The sequence below is a fragment of the Amphiprion ocellaris genome, chromosome 20, assembly GCF_022539595.1.
Source record: "Amphiprion ocellaris isolate individual 3 ecotype Okinawa chromosome 20, ASM2253959v1, whole genome shotgun sequence".
NCBI lineage: Eukaryota > Metazoa > Chordata > Actinopteri > Pomacentridae > Amphiprion > Amphiprion ocellaris.
Genome location: NC_072785.1, coordinates 1,210,555 through 1,230,676, shown reverse-complemented (window position 1 = coordinate 1,230,676; position 20,122 = coordinate 1,210,555). Strand labels below are relative to the sequence as shown.

Genomic DNA, 20,122 nt, shown 5'->3' with positions numbered 1-20,122 from the left:
CATAAATCATGCCTCTTCTCTGCACATCTATTGATAAAGATGGAATGTGCAGTCTACGCCCCGGAGGGGGTTGGCTGGGACGGGATGCCGAGGGGAGGTGAGGGGAGGGTGAGGGGGGGCTCGCTGATGGGAAAAGGCACAATGGTATGTGGCGACACGCTCATGTTTAACCACAAATGGCCCCCCGACGCTGGTTCTCACAAGCCCAGCTCCATTACTCATCACCTCGGCTCTCACAAGAGTTCATTGCACTCTCTTCTGAGCACCTCTGTAAGCTGCTCCTCCCCTCACCCTCCAACCTCAAAGTAACCCTTTTGTCAAATGTGATGCTCCTCGGTTGAGTGGAGATGATTCAGTGACATGGGGCAAAAACAGAAACCCTAACTCTGACTCTGCCCAAGCAGGGAGGGCACTGAAGACAGAGGGCAAAGCAGGGCTCATGGACCTGCCACCTAAATGGATATTATCTAAATAAGTATTCTTTGTTCATCCATATGTAACATATGAAAAAAATAATCTGATTCGACATTTGAAAAGGCCATTATTTGCACCCCACCCCGGTGCTCGCCACTGGTGTGACTCCTGGACTGCATAGATGCTGGAAAGAGTGAGATCAGAGATGAAACATTTCACAGGCCTGGTGGATTTCCATGTTTAAACCCGTGCCGTGTTTACGTCTCCTGTCTGGTAGCTGGGCTGGGCTACAATACAGCCAGCATTTGGAAATGAGGCTTTGGCGGAGCGGTCCCACTGGTTTGGTTCTGGCCCGTCTCCCAGTTCACACGTCACGGCTGAGACGATGATAGCACTCCTGAGTGGGGGTTGGTGCTTGGGAACGCTGCACGGTGCGGCGAGGAGGACGGTTTGAACAGCAAGATTAGATGATAGAAACTAGAGGATTTCAGTCCTCATAGTCATGACAATAGATGATTATTTTTTAATTGCAGGCCACTTCATTTCTCATTTATGTTTTAAATCACCTGTTGACTTTACAGTAATCTGCCATTAAATCCCTGCAAAGACGCCACCATTGTTTTGTCACATTACAACTGGGTGGAGCTGAAACAGGTTTCTGAGAACTAAGACTGGCATTTAGAGCCTAACTCGTTAAAAGCCTGCACTATTGTTTTCATAAATAAACAATTAACCCGTTATTGAGATCTTTTCCAGATGAAAAAAAAATCTGTTACAGGATGTATCTATATTTTAATCTAAGTAAATTTGTTCTGTCAGGAGTTCTTTAAATGAGTGACAACTGGACCAAAGTTACCAAAATTCAATGGGACTCGTATTACGGAGGGAAAATAGACTTCATACAAGCAGCTGATTACCTGACATGTAAAGTTTAATCATGTTAAATAAACACTAAATGATTACATGCAGATACCACTGATTTGGAATATTTTGATCTGATGATTTAATGAAATCTGTCTAACCTGGTGTGGGTCGAAATTTCAGAAAGTTCATTTCAACTTGTGCGATTTCAAAAGCTTGAAAATGTTTTGAAAAGGATTTCTCAGGGTTCATGAAGTCAGAAAGAAGATTCAGTGGCCAGTCTTCAAAAAATATAAGTAGAACTCACATCAACATGGAAGCTACCAAGGATAATCATTTAAGATACATTTCACCAGTCACTGGATTCCATACAGTGGACATTTAAACGTTCCTTCTGAGTTGGTTTACTTAAGATTTTAAAGTTCAATGTAAAATTACCTTTTGGAAATTTGAAAGAGGGGAACATAAAGTAAAATGTTTCAATGCTATAAATTTGGTTGCACAAAAGTTTCAACATAATTCAGATTTAACAGTATTCAGTAGTCTTAAAATGTTATTAGATGTTGAAGATGCTTACAGACTTCTAATTATGCAGATTTTTTATTTTTGCTTCCATGCTGTACTAAAGTTATAGAAATTTCTGTAAATCTGCATGTCACAAATGGGTATATCCTATTACGAATTAGAAATTTGTACTTTTGATTTAGACCCCATGTGCATATGTTTTGTTTTAGTAAAAAGAATGTGATAAATTTGCAACGTTTTGTCCACTTGGTAACTGCAAATCTAACATTCACTCTCAATTTAGCTCTGTTTTGGTCTCCACTAACTCCTGAGACAAATATTTGTTCTTGTTATGTTCATTTCAATGCACTATTTGTATATCCTTAGTGAATGGAAAGAGCTATTATTTTAAATTTTCCTTGGCAAAAGCTTGTGTCTGAGCAGGTGAGCTGGTGTGCTGAGCTGCAGTCAGTGAGGAGGGGTGAGTGAAGAGACAGGTGGGGTTGCATCTCAACTATTTAAAGGCAGGAAGGAATTATTTTCATGGCAAAAACTAGTTAAAAATTTAACTTTGATACACAGAGATAAGCTTTTAGGGGTTAATATTAAATCGATGACCATTTATAGTATAATATGAAATACAAAATATCAAAATACCGATCATTGCTTTAAGGGACCAGTAAAATAGACCTACGATTGAGTACAAATGTCATCTTTATGAACCTCACTATGTAATTTTATAAGGAACCTACATCTAAGTAAGTACTTGTAAACTAACAAAAGAGGACTTCAGTGTTTTAGTCTAAACGTCAGCTCATTTGACTGTTGGAGCCACCATCCAACCTTTCAGTGTCTTACTAACACTGTCTCCATCCCTGAGACTGGCATGTGATGCTCAAGTGAATGAAGCTCAACGAGGCTGACAAGCGCTACCCGCCTTCAGCTCTGCTGCCGCTGCCCTCGACACAGTTTGGTGAAGGTTAGATCTGGAGGCCTGTCAATCAAATGACACATGCACTTGCCGTGGATGAGCTGTGATGCTCTCGCTGGTTGGCTCCGTCCACCACGTCTTGATCTACGCTCCGTTCTTCTGCCTGTTCTCTGCTGGTACTCACAATGAAGTTAGAAATTAGGATGGCAGACACCCGGTAACAAGCTCACCAAATGAACAAAGTATGCTTCCAGAACTTCTCTGCAATTGGATGTGTTTGTACACTGATGCTGAAATAAAGTCTTTGACCAGAGAGCTAATGTAAAATATAATATTAATGACTTTACAATGACCAAACCTAAATTTAACACAACACCGATAAACCTTCAGCCACTTAAAGCCTTCTATTTGCTGCTATGAACACTTTAACATCTGGTGGGGTGTCACTGACAGAACTACAGGACTAGGTCTTTTCTTAACAGTTGTTGCAGAAGCACAAGTGCTGTGTGCTTGGAATAAAGAGTGAAAAAGTTAATACAAGCAGCAGTAACTGCCATGGCTGCACAGGCAAACAAAGGAGTCCATACAGAAACAAGTCTATCAACAGAAAATCCAAAGACAACAGTAGCGCCCACACGCTTTGATTGACAAGTGATCTTTGTAAAGTGAAGCAGAGACACCACAGCAGCGAACACTAAGCACCACAGACAGACAGAAAACACAAAACCTATAGAAAATGCAGATTTCATCGAGAGTTCCACATTGTATGTCTGTCATGTTGCACAGTCTGGTTCACCCACTGAACCTCTCAAGTCTCCACAACCTGTGAGTGTGTTTCTCACCCAGAGGCCTCCTGCGATCTTGACTCCCATCCTGGTATGACAGATGGAGCTATGTGCAGTTAACTCCTGAAGCCTACAGCCTTTGTCAATGAAAGGCACCCTGGGGAGAGCAAAGACCATCTGAGGGGCAGCGATGACTAACAGCGGCTTCCACGCCCGGAAGCTTCCAGTAAGACTCGCAAACAGCCGGGATGACTCCTCTGAAGTAACAAGAGACGAAGACTCGAGAGATCAAAAACACATTTAATTGGACCAATTAGGCCCCTCACATCTTTGATCCATCTGCAGTGCTTTGTCTTAGTTCTCTATCAGCCTTTTGTGTATAACACTGATCGACATGACTATGTGCTGGCAGAGGTCTGGGTTGCTAAACAGCAGCTGCTGTAGCACGTGCAATCCATTAAAACCTGGTGATGTGGCAGTTTTTCTCATTGTGTCATGCTGACCAGAGTTTGCAGGGTTGAGGAATGCACTGATCAGGAGGTATTCCCTTACCTCGAGCTTCCAGGAAGGAATCGTGCAATTGGTCTTCAGACGTCTCTAGTCATTGGAGAAGACTGGGAATAATTTGACTGTCCAGACCACTGTAATGTCTGGTTTAGACAGCGCTGTCTACCTTTTGCCCTACACACTGGACCTCCCGGAGCAGTGGAAACCAAGGCCACCCAAGTCCTGCTGAGGCAAAAAGCACTGGATGTGTGTGTGTGTGTGTGTGTGTGTGTGTGTGTGTGTGTGTGTGTGTGTGTGTGTGTGTGTGTGTGTGTACTAAAGTCTCATCTAACTGTCCACACCAAACAGCAAAGGCTGTGATCTCAGCAAGGGAAGCCTGTGCTCAATTTAAAACAAAAGGGACACGAATGGATAAAGGAGGAGGGATGGGGGAGACCCACAGTAGATGAGTGGATTTGCTTTGTTATTCATCCAGATTCCCGGCCCTGACTCAGCCCATAATTGCTCTTGCTGTGTTAAATGTGTTATTCAGACAGTTGCAGGAGGAGAAGATGATGAAATCATTACTGTTAAAAGAAAGCTAAATGATTTTGCAGCCACAGTGGCACTCCATTAGCCAAGCCTGATCAATCAATCAACTGGACATATTACAACTGGGACAAGTTGGAACATAGCGACAAAATGGTAAAAAAGTGGATTCGTATTTCCGATTTTAAGCGCGTCACGCCACCTGTGGCCCGGCTGAACAGTAGCTTAGCTAAAATAGCACAAAACCGCAAGTGACTCACTGTGTTGATATCGAAGAATCGCAAGCGAAAACACAGCTTCAAATCACAGCCCGACACTAGCGAAACCGGAAAGTTGCAACAAGAAAAATCTAGCTGCTAAAAGGCTTAAAGGCAATCTTTCATAAGCATTTCAATCAATAGAGGACCAAAAAAAAAGACAATCAAAGCAGTAAGAACAGCAGATGTGATCTCAACTAAGAGGCCGTGTTACCAGAACAAGCTCAGAAGTGAATAATGATCCTGATAACAACCTGTTGTTTTTTCCCCTCTCCAGTAAAAAAAAAAAAAAAAAAAAAAAAAAAAAGGAGCTTTACTGGAAGAGGGATTATGATGTCCAAAAGAGTTAAACACAACAGAATTTATGGGCCCATGAAAGAACAGACAGGGTGGGGTGAGAGTGTGTGTGTCTAGGAGGGGGACATGCAGCAGGCCCAACCACAGCTTTCTGCTGACTGATGCAGGCCCAAGAGGTGAGTCATGGGAGAGGATGGGGGAGCAGGAGCAGGGGTGGTGGGTAAGTACTCCTGGGGGCTATTGGGAAGTGAGGAGGGTGAAGATGGTGAATAAGGGCAGTTATGTGTGTCTGCTTTAAAATGAGGGGGCGAAGAGGAGGTCACACACCGTGCAAGAAAAGCCAGTGCTTTGTTCTTGAAATGCCAAAGTGACCTGGGATAAGCAGCGGCAGGGAGTTTGGAATGCGTCTGCAAACACAGTTACACACACTGAAGAACCACTCTTTGCGGTCTTTATTTGCTGCTTTTTTCCTTACGTTCACATCGTCTGAAGTGGGTTTCATCTAAAGTTTAGATTACATTGCTTGTAAATGGTTTTACTCCAGTTTTTACTGTACTGCATGATGTGCAGCATGTGGAAATTACAGCACAATAAAGGTCCTCGGGGGAAGTATTGTGCAAAAGAACCCATTACACAATTAAACCTCACCAGGTTTGATTAAAGCAGAGAGGTGATTAACACCCCTGTGAGATGACGTATTTGGTTGGTAGAACACACGCACCACAAAACCCTCAGTGGCAGGAAACGCAAACATCGAACCGGTGTGACGAATACAAACCACAGAGGCCAGTGTGAAATGACTCAAGCGACGCTCGGCCTCTTTTAAAGATTCAAATCAGTGAAGGGAAACAGGAGCTGGTCACCACATCCCCAGTGATCTTACACTGTTAAATTTGAGCAATATAAAGATCTGCAGCTCTGCTAAAGCTCAGAGATGCAAGAGTTTACTCACCTGTGATGACCGGTAAGGAAAAAAAAAGTAATTGTGCATCTAAGGATTTTTTGATGAATAATATTTTTCCCTCTGTTATTGCTGTAAAGAATTACTTCCAGTGTCTATGTTTCAGTGAGAAATGTGGTAGATTACATTATTTTCGATTTGAAATATTTTTCCTTTTTCTAACATGGAAAGTTGTATTACCTCCATATAAGCATGCCTAACTACTGAGATATAGAAGATGTGGGAAAAAAAAAACACTTAAGCAAAGAAAAGACATATTGAGCTGAATAAAATCATATAAAAATAAGTAAACGGTAAATAGTAGTAAGGGGTACTACTGCACTTTCATCCAAACATATATTTACTGTGCATATATAATCAGTGCTAAAACAGCTGGTTGCTAAGTAGTTTAGCAAATCAATTTATCAACAAGACAATGATGGATTTAACATTAAAAGACGATTTTTATTCTTTTGTTTCACCCATTAGTTGAATATCTTTTGAATTAATCAGAAAAGTAATCAGAAATTGTACACATCAATTCAGATTCTGAAAGGCCAGAGTGGGCATTTCTGCTTGTTTCTGAAACTTTATAAGTTAAATATAGAATCAAATTATTCAAGTAACTGCTTGAGACTTATTTGATGAGTAAACAAACCATACTGGTGATGCCAACATGCTCACAATTAAAATGGCGATGGGAATGTCATTAGTTTTACAGGCATTTTGTCAGGGTTACAACTAACATCTACTGTCCCACAAAAGCATATTTAACTTTGAAGATACATATTTATTTGATTGAGGTCTTAGTTCTAGAAGCACCCTACTAGCTTCAAAAGCCCCCAAATGACTGTTTTGGTATCATATAAGACAAAGATAACAGCAAATGCTCAAAAATTCAGAAAGTGATACAGGGGACGGACCATACTTTTGCTTAAAAATTCAGTGAACAGTGAACAGATTGCAACTTTATTTTCATCATAGTGGCAGCTCATGCTGAGGTTACCCATCAATTAAGCACGATGCTGGATTTTTGATGAAATCCAATATGCTAACATTCTCCAACTCATGTTGGCTTTTTGCTGAAACTGATGTATGCATGTATTTTTTCCTCCTCAATATAGACATTTTGAAACAAATCTTTAAGGCAGACAGTCCTTATTATCTGCCCGCTAATGTTTATTTTGGGCTGATGTCGATATTTAATTTGAAGCTGAGCAGTCAATATATCCCATCGTTGTTGAGATAATTTGCTAAAAATCACAAATGTTACTAATAGTGGTGCTAAATGAAAAGTCAGGGCATCACCAAAGTCAGTAACATTTAACCTCTAGGAATAATGCTTGTACATACTTTCTTAATGGTCGGCTATATGGTTAAGAACTTCCAATTCGGTCTGATGTGGTGGGCCGACCAACAATAACATCTAAGACTTCACCTCAAGCCATGAAATACCGCAATGAGCTTTTATGGTTACTATTTTCTGAAATTTCACAGACTAATGATGAAAATGATTGAAAAATGAAGTACATGAAGAGTACATGTGACAACTTACTGTAGTGTCCACAGCTGTGACAGCAGTAACTGGAATGTGTTTTGAGGTAGACTCCTGTGCCTTGAGCACCACGCTGCCCTGGGGTCCTAAAGTGATGATGACTGACCCGCAGCCTCGTTTCAGCAGCTCCTGACCAGCGCGATGTGCTTCCTCCACATTAGTTACTGAGGAACCAGTGAGCAACTCTGCCTGTATGGAGAACACAAAAGCATAAAAGCAGAATATGATAATGGGACACTGTCTTTGACATGTTCTTTTAAATGAGTCTTTCTCTTTTAAATGTCAGTGAGCCAAGTAAATCAGAGGTTAGGAATTAAAATTAAAGATAGAGCAAAACCAGCACTGGGGTGGGATACTGGGAGGATAAATAAGGAACTGCATTATGGAAATTCCCCAAGGTAAAACCCCAGCACCACAAATTGCATGCAAGGTATCAAAGCGATGGCTTCATTTTCTGCTTTTTTATAAAAACATGTTTGTTTTCTCCCTTTAATGAACACAGTTAAGTATATCACAATCATTTACGTCCAAGAATCACTAATTAGTAGTGTATTGCTTATTTGCTATAGCTTACTGTTCTGTGTTAACAGTTCTGCCATGAGTCAGCTCTTAATTACACACTGACCGTGGTTAGGCAGACTCATAAAACACATTCAGTCTGTTAAGGATTTGCTGGATCTGTCAGCAGTCTGCAGGCCAAACATTTTCAAAGAGTAGATCCTCTGACTGTGCTGGTTCATCGGGCTCCAAAATGACTAAACAGTGACAAAGCAGCACTCAACAGCTGATGTTTGAGGAACTTCAAGGACATTTAGAACCACAGTAGTTCTGTCCAGAGTGTTCAGAGTAAGAGGCACCCCTGATACAGATGACAACAGAATTATTCATGACCTTTAATGCATCTGCATCATCTGCACAAGTTTATTTTCAAGCTCAACTATTACACATTAGTCAAGGAAAAATTTGTTACTGTACTAATTTTTACGCTTCTTTTACTGACTGAAATAGTTCATTATTATTTTAAATTTTTCCTTTTTCGTGACTATGCTTGACTAATTTTGCTGAATTTCACTTTCAGTTTGCTAAACTGTTTCCCAATGACATAAACTAATTAAATCTCACCTTTGAACACAAAATTATGTCTATATAAATTGCAAAACACTAAATTACATACACAACCCTGAGCATACAACTCATATTAGCAATTTCAATGCTTGTTACAATGCAGCATGTGTCTGCAAGGATTTATCTTTACCTTGCCTAGTGAAGTTTGCAGCATTGCAACTAATTACTTCACAGAGGAGAACCACAGCATTACTGTACTAATGTTTCTGTCTGTACTGTTTTAGGTGATTATAGTTAACTTGCAAGTGATGCAAATATCCAAGGTTTGGAGTAGGGCTGTATTATTGCTAAACTAATAATTCTACTTTTAAATTTTTGGACAAATAAATAAACATATCACTGCTTTCACGTGAATTCACAGCATCTCCTTTAGACAATAAATAATTTAATAGTAGCCTACCCAAAATGCTTTACTTGCTAAACATTTGCATGTCATTGAACAATGCAATTTAACAATGTTATCCAAACATCTTGCATGCATGCTAAAGGAGACAGTTATTGGGCAGCACAGAGGCCTCTTGTCTCCAACAGACAGTTGTGTGACCAAAAAGTGACTGTGAAAAAATTGAATAAGTCGTTCTAATGTAAAATGTCAAATTTACTTACAATTCAAACCAAGTGATTACATCTGCGTTGGCTGTTTTTTATGAGCAGAACATTTTGAACAATATCACAGGTGGCCATTGTAATATAAACATGGGAAGACCAATAAAGAACATCAATATTAGATATATGTATACACACACACATGCACACACCCAGACACACACACACACACACACACACACACACACACACACACACACACACACACACACACACACACACACACACACACACACACACACACACACACTTTCTCATTTAATGTTTTTTATTTAACTATTTTACACATTGTAGATTAATGCTGAAGACATCAAAACTATAAAAATACATATGAAATTATGGATTTATGGTGTAAACAAAAAAATGTTAATCTTCAGCATTAATTTATCGAAAAAAATGTAGAAAATACACAAATAAAAAGCATATATATATGTATTGCATATATATAGATATATATATATACACACATATGTACATATATATGTATATATGTATACACTACAATTCAAAAGTGAAAACTCACACTTATACTCAAGGATTTTCTAATCTTCAATTAGCCTCTTAATACGATTAGCTAACATAATGTACCATTAGAACACAGGAGTGATGGTTTTTTAACGTAAGAATGTTCTCTACCATTCAGAAATTTGGGCTCACCCAGGCAATTTCATGTTTAATTTTCCATGAAAACTCTTGTTGTGCTAACATAACTGCACAAGGGTTTTCTAATCATCAATGAGCCTTTCAACACCATTAGCTAACACAATGTAGCATTAGAACACAGGAGTGATGGTTGCTGGAAATGTTCCTCTGTACCCCTATGGAGATATTCCATTAAAAATCAGCTGTTTCCAGCTAGAACAGTTATTTTCCACATTAATTCAATTCAATTCAATTTTATTTATATAGCGCCAATTACAGTCAAATTGTCTCGAGACGCTTTACAGAACCCATATGCCTGAACCCCCAGAGCAAGCCAAAAGGTGACAGTGGCAAGGAAAACACCCTTTTAACAGGGAAAAAAACCTCGAGCAGAACCCGGCTCTAATGTGGGGGGACCCATCTGCCTGCTGGCCGGGCGGGTTGAGAGGGACAGAAGAAGTAGAGAGGTAGAGATAGAGGGGTAGAGGTAGAGATAGAGGGATACAGATAGAGGGGTAGAGATAGAGAGGTGGGGGGGTGGGACACAAGGACCATAAAACACAGCCACACATCTGAAGCATCCAGCATCCAGCTCTGGGACCAGGGACACTCGGAGAAAGGACACAGAAAGAAACAGAGTGAATGTAATGCAATAATGGTATATATAGTAAATACATAGGTAGTTAGAGAAGGGCTCAGTGCATCCAGAGAGGATTAACACTGTCTAGACTGTATTTCTGATTAATGTTACCTTCACTGAAAAAAAAACTGCTTTTCTTTCAAAAATAAGGACATTTCTAAGTGACCCCAAACTTTTAAACAATAGTGTGTATGTATACATATATACATATGTGCGCGTGTGTGTGCATAATGTTATGTTGCCGCTTGACAAATACATTTTCATAAATACTATCTTTCAGAAAGAAACAATGATTAAAATTGACAGTTAACATATAAAGTATCGGGCTGTTCTGGTACTTCCTGTAACATTTGGTGTTTAGAATTTTGCAAATTTAAATAGTAAATTTTGTAGTTTATTATTATGCATTATTTCATTTGTTCTACCTTGCTCCTGTGTCAGTGCTTACATACAAGTGCATACAGATGGACAGCTACAGCCCTACACACATGTACACCTACGCAACCACAAAAAATAGTATCAGCATTACATTACCTTAGTAATGTACAAAATGTTGTTTCTGGTTTGTTATAGCTTGTATTGCTTATTTTGACATTGTGGTGGTCCACAATAAAGATTCAATGTAGAGTCCTATTTTCTGTGCACACTATATCTATAGATTAACTATCCGTGCTGGTAGAAGGATCTCGCTGGTATTACTAGGAGGATTCCTCCTCCTTTTTACTGCTGTGCAGATTGTGAAGCAAATTGGTCATTTGTGATATTTTAACTGTACATATATTTACACATATTTCCTCCTGTTACCCACTGTCTTGTTTGGTTGGTTACATTACCAATTTATTAATGCACTGCTCTAATTAAATACTGTAATGAAAATTTTCATAAGAATTTAAAAATCTTCTAATTAAAGAAGGTCAAAAACAAAACAAAAAAGTTTCAAAGGATCAGGTATTGTTAAATAAAAACCACATGTGGGAAATCTGTGCAATAAAATGCAGTGGAAATCAAAGAGATTTTATTTTTGTTTCTAATAAACTAGGGACACACACAGAGACAACACATTTGTTTTAGGTTGGCCTTTCCCTCTAATTTTATGCTGCATTGATAGATTTAAAATGAGTCTGCTCTGAAAGGACCAGCAGTTTGGAAAAACATAGACACATTAAAAACAAACATCATGTTTTCATATCCCACTCCTATGAAAGTGTGTGTGAGATGATGTGAGATGTGGGTGATAGAAATGTGGATCAGTTTTGGCACAGGAGGTCCTCAGGTGGACATGAAAGATAATCCCCCTCTCTATAAAGCACTTCAGCGTAGTATGTGGGCTGAGGATCAAAGAGTGCCTGCACTTTGTCATCCTTAAGCCTTCCTTTCACCCCTCCTACCCCTGAGCCTGGTACAGTGAGACCACACACACACACACACACACACACACACACACACACACACACACACACACAGACAGTTGTCTTTCCATTACTTCAGAGGACATTACATTCACTTACATTCATTTCCTAGAGTCTTACTGTAACCTTGACCCTATTTACTTACTGCTATGGCCTACTAACCTTACCCTAACCTCAAAACACACCTCCACCTTAAAATGTGATTTGTTTTGATTTAAAAGATGGGGACTACTTTCTGCCCCCAGAGGGCAGATGAGTCCCCATAATGTGACTTTTTAAGCAAGTTTAAGTCCCCACAACATGAGTAATACCCGCCCACACCTGTACTCAATGTGTGCCAGCGATCACCCCACATGGGAGGGTCAAGACGCCACTGACACTAGTGCTGAACAGGGGACTGAGGACCCCCCCGCCCTCCACACACACACACACACACACACCCCTACCTGCTTTTGTGATCTGTCAGAGTGAACAATGACCTTGGACAGTTCAAAAATAAACCGCAGAGTGTATCGGTGCTTTTAGAGCCCGCAGCCACCCCGGTGCTGTCGGATGCCAAAAGAGAAAAAGAGCTGTTTTGTTAGTCATCAGCTTCACACCAGGGCAGGGAATCAATCTACCTCCCTCTGTGTACAAGAATATGAGAGAGTTGAATTACGTCTCTCTTGCAGTGTGTGCGTGCGTGCATGTGCGTGCATGTGTGTGTGCGTGTGTGTGTGTGTGTGTGTGTGTGTGTGTGTGTGTGTGTGTGTGTGTGTGTGTGTGTGTGTGTGTGTGTGTGTGTGTGTGTGTGAGTGTATGCGCGTGTTCAAACACAAGTGAACACCAATTTTTTAAAGCATATGCAGTATAATCTGTTGACAAGGTGGGTGTATTTGGAAGAAAGTATATGTTCAATTTGATGTAGTTAGATTTTCACTTTTAGCTAGATAGATCAATCTTTTTGTTTATTATGTGCAGTATCTTTCCTCACTTATGGAATTTCTCATTCTTATTCATGTAAATTAGTAACTTTATTTCACATAAAGATATTTAGAAGCCTAGGCTTATTATCCTAATTAGGTGGGTTTTGGATAATGATGAGGACTTTGACATTGCTATGTTTTCTTACATTATTTTATTTTCTTATTGCATATTTGGATGATGACTATAGACATAACAATTTGTAAAACATGTAACAATGTAAATTATTTGGAGGAACAAGATTTAAAGGAATGAAAGCAATCTGGAGAAAAATGACTACAAAAAACTAAATTAAAACCATAAGAATAGATTTATTTTTTAAAATATATTTTATTACAGTACTGTGACAAATCTCCAAATAAATGATCCAGGTCATCCCCATAGCACTGAAAATAAACTTGTATAAAACTTTCAGTGTGAAAAAAAAGCAGCTAAAAAGTACTTCATTGCTTTTTTCCTGTAAAATGATTGCTTAGAATGAATAAAGCATTCTTAGAGAGCAATAAGTGAATTCTGAAGTACAGATTAAAAACTGTCTTTAATACAAGCATATGGTTTTCTTCTTTCTTTTGGGTTTTACCTCTCTAACAATGTATGTTGGAAACTGTGCTAATGTGGTTGTTTTGTTTCTGCTCAACTTCTTTTAATGAGTTGACTGAACTCTCACTTGTTCATAAACTGCAGTCTGAAAGAGAAACTACAACTGACTAAAAATGAACAAAACTTAAACTACTGTTCAAAAGTTTGGGGTCACTTAGAAATGTCCTTATTTTTGAAAGAAAAGCAGTTTTTTTCAATGAAGGTAACATTAATCAGAAATCCAGTGTAGACATTGTTAATGTGGTAAATGACTATTGTAGCTGGAAACAGCTGATTTTTAATGGAATATCTCCATAGATGTACAGAGGAACATTTCCAGCAACCATCACTCCTGTGTTCTAATGCTACATTGTGTTAGCTAATGGTGTTGAAAGGCTCATTGATGATTAGAAAACCCTTGTGCAGTTATGTTAGCACATGGATAAAAGTGTGAATTTTCATGGAAAACATGAAATTACCTGGGTGAGCCCAAACTTTTGAACGGTAGAGAACATTCTTAGGTTAAAAAGATGAGCTGATGTAATTAAACTCCTGCATTATGTTTCATGATGGTCTTGGTATTAACAATGTAGGCCTGTCAATAACGTGTTTTCACAAAGCAGAGTGTAAAATGTTATCCTATTTAACTTAATTGTAAAAAATGTCATGTCTCTAAGCAAAAATGCTTTTTAATCAAAATACTACACGTGTAGCATTTTTTTTCTTTTCCTTTTTAAAATTTCACTTTCACTTAAGTAAAATTTCAGCTCAGTACAAATACCTGTCCCTGGGTGGGATATTTTGGTGCTCTTTTCACCCCGGCATACTGCATAATATACAACATGAGAGTACCTCCATGACTTGACCCCCTTGAAAAAAGAAAGAAGACATGTAACGCTTTCGTCAACTCTCCCTTTCATGTTCCCACACCTGGCTACAGCGTTTCTCCGCCCTGCACCACCACATCAAATAAAGGCTCCTAGGCAAACTCACATCCACTTTATCCCTGGGGGGGGGGGGTGACTGACTCAGCCAAAGAGCACATCTGCCCTGTTGTTTTTACTACCATTCCCATCTATCCCTGCCCCTGTCGCTCATCTGTCATCACCTGACAGTGAAGACATAAGATTCCATGACATGGGTTTTACTGTGAAAGAGTGAAGACATACTTATTCTCCTCTTCATACCAGAGAGTGTATATGTACGGCTAAAATGCTACAGTGGGGTTATTGATGTTCTGTTGGGGGTCATGACCCAGGAGGTGCAGTTGAATCACTGTGAAAAGTTGTGCGTATGTATGGTAGGTGATAACATCTCAAGCCAGTCACTCTTTCCTGTGTTCTAATGATTCTGAACATCTGTTGAATTTGATAATCATCAGTAAGCTGTTTGCATAAGGAGGGTGTTTTGCTTTTCTTCTTGCCTTTGCAAAACCAAAAACAGCAGAAAAAAAGTGGAAGGATTGGACACAACCGAGCATTTGTCTGCTCTAACATAAGGCGGCACACCCAGCAACCTTGCTTACCACCAACTAAGCATTACATTCAAGACCAAGGCACGCAGCATGAACTCACTGCATTAGCTTGTGAGGCTCCAAGCTGTGTTTCAAAACCCTTGTTGAAGATAGCCCTTGAGAAGTGTGTTCGTATTGTACAGCAGTGATTTCAGTTCCTGAAGAGGAATCAGGCTTTAACATTTTAAATCAACTCACAAAAGATTTTAGGCAGAAGGTACAGCATAAATAACAGCTCTTTTCCCTAAGTCACTGCACTGCAACTAGAGCAGGCATAAATCGTGAAAAGGAAAAAATATTATTAAATAAATAAATAAATAAATAAGGGTTCACCAAGGATTAAATTCCCTGTCATTACTGAAATTCCTATGTCTGACCAATTGCACTATTTATATAATATTTCATTTGTTGATGAAAAGCCCAGTGATTGGTTAAACTCTTCTGTTTTCTAAAAAAAAACCAAAACAAAACAAAAAAACCCTCTTCTGTCACAGTTTCTAAAGCCCTGAAACAGAGCTGGAAGGAAGTGCAAAAGTCTAGTTTCCTTTCAGATGACTTGAATTCTAAATGTTCTACTAAATGGATTTTTTTGTCCAATGGTACAAAAAAGGGCTGCAATCTATGAGAGGTAAAAGACATGGGTTCACAGGGCTCTATAACATACACTATCCAAAGAATGTAGACATTGAGATGACACATTTATTAAATTGAAATAATCAAGCAATGAAAAGAGAAGCAAAATAAAAAAATCATTTGGATCGTCTATTACCTTACTTTTATACCAATAAATCATCAACCAATACAACTTTTTGCCTGGGACTTCGAGGTTGAGTCTTTTCACTTAATGACTTGTATGTAGTCATAAAGTGCTTTTTTAACCCTGATTTTATGGAATACTTGTTTCAAAAGGAATCAGATGGAAGCAGTAAAAAGTCAGTCAGAGAGGGAACCAGAGCTATAAGGGAGAGACTCGCCACCAAAAGAATCCATCCATCCATTATCTATACATATCTTATCCTTATTAGGGTCATGGGGGCTGGAGTCTATCCCAGCTGACTTAGGGTGAAGGCAGAGGACACCTGGACAGATCACCAGTCTATCACAGGGCTACACATAAAGACAAACAATCACACTCACATTCACACATATGGACAATTTAGAGTTACCAAATGAGCATGTTTCTGGATGGTGGGAGAAAGCCGGAGTACCTGGAGAAAACCCACACATGTACAGGGAGAACACGCAAACTCCATGCAGAAAGATCCTGGGAAGGCCGGGACGTAAACCAGGGATCTTCTAGTTGTAAGGTGAAAGTGCTAAGCACCAAGCTACTGTGCAGCCCACCAAAAGAATCCCAAATACATGGGAGAATTCTGTAATCTGCAATCATGGAGGCAGTATGACATATGTCCTGCCTTTCATCCTCATAAAGCTAATCAAGCCTTTGTAACAGCTGACCTGGAAAACATCAAGCCAATTGTGTTGTTGCACTGATACAAGTGCAGGGTTGTGAACTGAGCACAAGTGTAGTAGAAGTATAACGTGGAAAAAATGCCTCTAAACCCTAATTTTGGGGTCTAAGCTAACAACATTTTTAAGAGTTTTGATCATAGTTAACTGGTGATTCCGGACATCGACCTATTATGTCCCACTCACCAATGAAATTGCAGTTATGGCTCTCTGCCCATTTACCAAGATGACTCCTGGATGGTAAGACCTGCCTACAATGACTTTGATGGTATCCATGGAATCAAAGCACTTGATGTATAAGACAACAACAATACCTCTGGCGTACGTTGTGTACCCTAGCCATAATTACTTAGCTAGTTACACTTAATAAATCTGCTACTGAAAGCAATTTAGAAAGCAAAATTAAAAATGAGAAGTCTTCTTTTCCTAACTTCTGTGGGAAATTGACAACACATTTTTTTCCAAAAACCTTTAAGAATGTTGATGTTATTTGCCATATCTGCCCTCATTATAATTTCAGACTGCATACAGTATGTGTATGGGGAGGCCAGGGAGCTGGTCAATTCACTTTCCTCAATTTTGCTGTGTACAAGTACTTTCAGTTTCCCCTTGGCCTCGTAAATGTGAGTGTTGAGAGGTATTGTGTGAGGAAGCATAAATGCTGCTGTGATAAATACTGTTTGCATGTGTGTCTGTACGGGTGTGTGATTCATCACCTCAGACTCATTACAGCAGAACACATCAGAGACTTTGTAGAAATCTGGATCCAAGTCAGGAATGGCCGGCGCTGGGTTGAATATTGTCTTCACTGTAAGAAGAAACCACGCAGTGATCCGTTTTATTAACCACAGTGTCAGACATAATCTACAGGACACTCAGCATAACAAGCAATCATTTACAAGGCTTAAAAAATGGAATTGTTCTTAACAATGCACCCAGTTATAGCTGTCAGCTCACATTCAAAAGGATAAAATTTTTGACATTGTCCCTCAGTGACACATTTTACAATTGATGTTGCTTTTCCATTTCTGAGCCTGACTGCCAAGATCTAGCAATACCTTAATTAAACTTTCAGTGGGAATAAAGGCTACCAAGCTTCCGCTGAGGATTGTTCTCACAAGCAAAGCTCAAGTGGATAAGCTTCTATAAAAAGGCACTTTTTAAACAATTCAATTAGCATTCCCTGGAAAAAACAAAGCCCTCATGGAAAGACCTCATATCCTACAGCATTCTGAAGCGCGCTGTAACCCCTGCAGGAGTGTGTGTGTGGAAAGCATTCCACATGAGGTATACATATAAATGTATATATGTGTGTCAGTGTGTGGGTGAGATGAGTTGTGACCCTTTCTATGTGTTAAGGAGCACAAGAGAGCGAGAGAGAGCGAGAGTGTTTGTCAGAAGTAATCCTCTGTACGTGTTGCACATCACTGTCTAATGCATATTTATGAGCAGAGAGCATTAATGCATCTAATACCATGATTTCTGTGTATGTGTGAGGATAAGCCCAGCTTGACGAAGCGATTAATTCTGATATCTCTGTGTACAAAATAAAGCCTCATGCAAGTGTGTGTGTGTGCGTCTGAGGGAAATATATGTTCAGCGTTGGTGACATCAAAGTCTGTTGTGCAGAAGTGTGTGCCTAGTTGCTGTGTGTGTGTGTGTGTGTGTGTGTGTGTGTGTGTGTGTGTGTGTGTGTGTGTGTGTGTGTGTGTGTGTGTGTGTGTGTGTGTGTGTGTGTGTGTGTGTGTGTGTGTTTGCGTGGGCACATAAGAGAGCAGCTGCGTGGGTTTGCGCAGGGCTTTGGCCACCTGGCGCTTTGAGGTGGATGCTGGGCTGCTCGCGAGTAAAAGTGGAAATAATGTCTCTGTCTCTTTTTCAACACACAGACTCATACTGTACTGTATGTATACCCATGTGGGCCAAGGCCAGATCACAGAAAAGTGACACCGGGCTTTTTTCGACTCCTCTCTCTCTCAACTCAATTGCACCTCAGTTTCCATCACTTTGGTTTCCAAGACAAGTGCGAGATCTCTGAAATGTGATGCCTCTGATTTACGTAAAAGGAAGTATTTCTGTCTTCCATTCTAGCCTGCCTTCTTTCTGAAAAAAAAACAGTTTAAAATGCTTCTCGTTCTTATATTTATTTTGATCATCATCACTTAAAGGATGATAGAACTTTACAAAGCAAGGCATATCTTCCTGTACTGATCACTAAGTAGACAAAGCTACTTTTCATGTAAGCATAACGATTTTAATACTATAAAAATGAACAAATTTCATACCAATATGAGCCGCTGAGAGTAATAGCCTCAATTGATGGCATGTCAATTGCAATAATAGCTTTATGTGTTTAATAGCATGGTTTTAAAAAGCATTCTGTTTTTATTATTGCACTTAAGTTATTCTATTGCCTGCAGCTTGGAGCCGCTGAAAAATTGTACTTATTTTGTTCTCCACACAAACAGAGTGCAGAGGCCAAGCGCTCAATCAATTTCACATGCAAGGATCCTTGAATAAAGTCTGTCTCTTAAAAGTTTCCAACTTCCCAACACAGTCTGTACCATTCAGCTCCAAACCCATTAGATTCTTCTAAAGAAGCAAATCTTTAAAAATGGGTTCAAAATGTAAAAACTTTAACTTCTGTCTATAGGAAATGAAGGATTGAAGGGTTTGACATACATGAGAGGTCCAAAGGATGCTCTGAATTGTAAAAAGTATGAACAGCTACAGTTCCACTGTGAGTGGAAATATTCAAGTAAATTCCTAAAACCGTTTGAGGAAATGTTAGTCAAACAGAAGGAAACAGAGCATTTATTTGGAGTTATTTTCTGTTGTGGATTAGTATACATTTGGTGCTCTAGTAAGTCCATACAACAGCAGAACAGTGTATATTAATAGCTTTTGTACAACAATTTAGCAAATATGGAAGTAATGGTTAATGAGGTCTTGGGTGGTTCTGGCCTTTGCAAAAGAAAACCACATGAATGAATTAGAAAAGCGTTCAGAGAGTGCAGTACTCTGCAAAAGGCTGTTCATTCCTCCACATGGCACTGTCAGAAATGCAGCATCTTTTTTTGTTTTTTAGAAATGCAGCATTTGTTTATTAGTTATTGATGATCAGAAATCATGGCAACATAGAATGTGGCCATTTAATATAGATGTACCTACAAACAAAATGACCTTGCGCTGAGCACAGGTGTGTGTTATGCATGTGTTATATCATTTCCGATAAGTCCTGATAAGTCTGCAGCAGTGGATTTGTAGTAGGATCACAATCATGTGATCATCAGCAGGCAGCTGATGTAGTGTTCACTTGTTGTCATAGTTACAGTGACACCGTGTTGCTATCTCGTAATGATACAGAAATATTTAACAAATCCATGGATCCAGACTATAAGCTGCATCACTGCCAAAATCTAATCAGGTGGTCCTTGTGTCATTTCTGATCTTCCCTGAAAATTTCACCCAAATCCGTTAATCTGTTTTAGAGTAATGTTGCTAAGAGACAAACCAATGCCGATTGTCACATAACTCCGCCGCATTCCTTGGCGGAGTGAAAACATAACCTTATCATTTAGAGTGTCTTCAGTGTTTCA

General features: G+C 39.3%; 1 protein-coding gene across 2 annotated transcripts in view; it reads right to left on the bottom strand.

The window, feature by feature from the left end:
• The window catches only part of rbks (ribokinase), a 44,267-nt gene that overhangs the window by 1,531 nt on the left and 22,614 nt on the right, over positions 1-20,122 (bottom strand). For both annotated transcript variants that reach the window (XM_023274254.3, XM_035949901.2), the window contains 2 exons: positions 17,243-17,334; positions 7,580-7,768 (listed from right to left, as the gene is read on the bottom strand). In XM_023274254.3, coding sequence (XP_023130022.1) covers positions 7,580-7,768; positions 17,243-17,334 — 281 coding nt within the window. The remainder of the gene's footprint in view (positions 1-7,579; positions 7,769-17,242; positions 17,335-20,122) is intronic.